Raw genomic sequence first — 3630 nt, forward strand, 5'->3', positions numbered from 1 at the left:
ACTTTTATTTTTATAAATTTGACTTGTTTCTCTATATACTTGAGAAATGAGGCTTTTAACAGAGAAACATGCTGTAATTTTTCCCCACTTTCCTGCTTTCCTTCTAATCTTGGCTGCATTGCTTCTCATTGAGCAAAATGATTTTTTTAATTTAATATAATCAGAATTGTTTATTTTATATCCTATAATGCACTCTATCTCATTGGGTCTAAATTCTTTCCTTATCCATAAATTTGACAGTTAAAATATTCCGTGCTCCCATAATTTGCTTGCCTTATCTGTCTTTATGTCTAAAACATGTACTCATTTTCTTTATCCAGGTATATATGATGTGAGATTTTGATACATACTTACTTTCTGGACTCTCCGGTGTTCCCAGAAATTTTTGCTAAATAATGAGTTCTTGACCCAAAACCTAGGAACAATCCAGCCACTCCCATGGCCCATTGCAAGCTTTTCAGGGTGGGGCTTGCACTGCACTGAACTCCAGACCTGACCACCACCCTGGTGAAACAGACATTTTTTGCTAACTTCCTAAGTTGTTTTGACCTGAAAAATTATTTTACCCTGAGTTTTTGTTGGTTATGACACTTTAGAATTTGATTTGATACATCATTTTAAAGTTTTTTGGAGGGAAATTTGGGAAAGCTCAGGTGAGTCCCGCCTTTATTTTGCTATCTATCCCTACCTCCTTTGAAGGCAAAAGTGAGCACTTAATAAATTATTTTTCTCTCTCCATCCCCCCATCCATCCACCCATTCATACTACCATCTGTCTCTTCTGGCACCTGTCTCTGTCTCTCTCTCTCTCTCTGTCTCTCTCTGTCTCTCTCTGTCTCTGTCTCTCTCTGTCTCTCTCTCTCTGTCTCTCTCTGTCTCTCTGTCTCTCTCTCTCTGTCTCTCTCTCTCTCTCTCTCTCTCTCTGTGTGTGTCTCTCTCTCTCTCTCTCTGTCTCTCTCTGTCTCTCTCTGTCTCTGTCTCTCTCTGTCTCTCTCTCTCTCTGTCTCTCTCTGTCTCTCTGTCTCTCTATCTCTCTCTCTGTCTCTCTCTCTCTCTCTCTGTCTCTCTCTCTCCCCCTGCTATTCAATTGAACAAACTTTTCTTATTTGCCTCCTAAGAAAGAGATGCAACACTAACTGGTAGGTAAACACTAGGTAAAGTAAAAGAAGGATACTGTTCTCAGGAAGCTTGAAATTGATATACGATAATTTATGATCACCTACTGTGTGCAAAAATCTGTGCTAGGGATATAAAGACAACATGGAAATAGTCTTTGCCCTTAAGAAATTTATCCAGGTCCTAATTAGTGAAAATAATTAATCCCCTAAGGTGGATGCTTTTTTTAAATTCACACCAGATATTTTCCTTGGACTAGAATCAATTAACATATTTTTCATAATTATACCTTCAAATTGTGCCAATTGAAATACACATGATCACTTGAAGAGAGCTGTTATTCTTACTGATTGACCTAGCTGTATGCAATTGAAAGGAACGTAGAATCCACCAGGAGAGAAAAGGTGCTTCTAGATGTAGTAGAAAATAAAACACAATAAGCTCATAGGGAAAAAAGATAAGTAACATATAAAATTAGGTATAATGAAAGATTATTTCCAGCTTAAGGGACAGAGAAAGATTTTGTGCAAGACCATAATATTGAAATTGAAATGGAGCACCCATGGTAGTCATCAAGCCCAGCCCCCTCATTTTACAAATGACCAAACTTAGGAACAAAGTTTAATTTTTCAGGGAACTACCATATAGATACATACACACTCATATACATGCATACATACATATATGTCTGTGTATGTGTGTGTATATATTTGTGTGTACAGGTATGTGTGTGTATGTGTGTATATTTGTATTGTGTGTGTGTATTTGAAGGATGAATAGATCTTCAACAGGCAAAGAAAGAGAAGGATGTTACCATCATAAAGATGGGTGGAAGCAAAAAGATGAAAGTGAGAAAGCAAGTAACATGTTAAGTGGGGAAAACAGCACAATCATCTTGATGGCTACTTTAGGTTAAGCATATCTACCATTGTTCTGAGGATCAATGAATGTTCTAGCTAATCTCCTGATGGCACTGTTACCCATTGGCAATGGGCTGGTGTCATGATAATTCCACTATCAACAATAACCACTTGCAGGACAGTTCTCTGATATATAAAAATAAATTACTAATTCATTCCATCTCATGTAATATTTCATCTAAGGATGTGTTTTCCTGGGAAGTATGATTTGGGTGCCATTTCTCTCAATTTTAGGCTACCTTGTTTGTCATCTTGTACACTTTACAGACCAAATACGTATTCTTCAGCTATTTTATGTTTTCAAGGATGGACATTTATTTCTTGGGGGAAAAATCCTCCTGAACATCTTGTCCATGGCAGTTGTGACATTCTGGTTCCTCAGGCTATAGATGATGGGGTTCATAAGTGGGGGGATTATTGTATAGATCATTGCAATTAAAAGATTTTGGATGGGTGATGTGTCTGATGTGTCCTTGAGGACTGCAGTCATTACAGAAATGAGAAATAAAATAAGGATCATCAACTGAGGGGAGCAGGTCGAAATGGCCTTGTAGCGTCCCTCCACAGAAGGAATCTTGAGAACACTGGAGAAGATGCGAGCATATGACACAATTAAAAAGGCAAAGCAGAACAACAAGGAACACAAACTTGCTACAATTAATAAAAATTCAGTGTTAAAAACATCAGAGGCTGAAACCTTCAAGACATGAGGTATATCACAGAAAAACTGGTGGATCACATTGGATCCTGAGAAGGGCAGGCGAAACATGTTCCCTGTGTGTAGAGATGAATAAATTAGCCCACTGAGCCATGAGCCAACTGCTGCCCAGACACAACGTGCTGGTGTCATGATGATGCCATAGTGAAGGGGGTGGCAGATGGCCACAAAGCGGTCATAGGACATTGCCACAAGCAAAGCAAACTCTGTTGCTGAAAAAAGGAGAAAGAAGAAGATCTGAGCAGCACAGCCAAGGAGGGACAGCAACTGAGTGCCAGACAAGGAATTCACAATAAATTTAGGAAGTGTGACGGAGATGGTGTAGATATCCAGTAGGGATAAGTTGCTCAGGAAAAAATACATAGGATAGTGAAGCTGTGGGTCAGTAATAATTGCAGCAATGGTGAGAAGATTGCCCATCAGGGCAGCCAGGTAAATCAACAAGAACAGAAGAGCATGTAGGACCTGAAGCTCTCGCAAGCTGGAAAACTCCATGAGGAGGAATTCTGTGATGATTGAGAAATTGCCCATCCCCGCTGGTGATCTGTAAGTTAACTAAAATCAAATCACACTATGAGTAGCAGAAACAGTGTTAAAAAGAAGAAGGAATTAAAAGACCTATTCAAAAGGAACTTGAAAATTTTTCTGTCCCAATAAAGCTGAACAAAATCAAAAATACATTATATTTTAATGACAGAACCAGAGGAAGGCAAAGGTTTCAGTAGAAAAGATTAGACTAAGACGCATTCAATATTTCTGGAACAGAGTTTTAAATACTTAGGTCTGCAGAATGACCAGAGGAAGTTATACATTATGAACATTAGGAAAGTGAATGGTACCACTACAAAAGTAATAAAAAAGACTATCACAACCAAGG

General features: G+C 38.4%; 1 protein-coding gene across 1 annotated transcript; it reads right to left on the bottom strand.

Annotated features, from left to right (window-relative positions):
• Positions 1-2327: 2327 nt before the first annotated feature.
• Positions 2328-3284, bottom strand: LOC118855104 (olfactory receptor 14I1-like). The gene has a single exon (XM_036765221.1). It carries the CDS (start codon positions 3282-3284, stop codon positions 2328-2330), a length of 957 nt encoding a protein of 318 aa, XP_036621116.1.
• Between the last annotated feature and the right edge of the window lie 346 nt (positions 3285-3630).

This window comes from Trichosurus vulpecula, chromosome 6, assembly GCF_011100635.1.
Source record: "Trichosurus vulpecula isolate mTriVul1 chromosome 6, mTriVul1.pri, whole genome shotgun sequence".
In the NCBI taxonomy this organism is placed as follows: domain Eukaryota; kingdom Metazoa; phylum Chordata; class Mammalia; order Diprotodontia; family Phalangeridae; genus Trichosurus; species Trichosurus vulpecula.

What these genes read in the sequence shown, in the direction of transcription:
- LOC118855104 (XM_036765221.1), bottom strand. Translation starts at nt 3,284, where the DNA reads ATGGGCAATTTCTCAATCATCACAGAATTCCTCCTCATGGAGTTTTCC.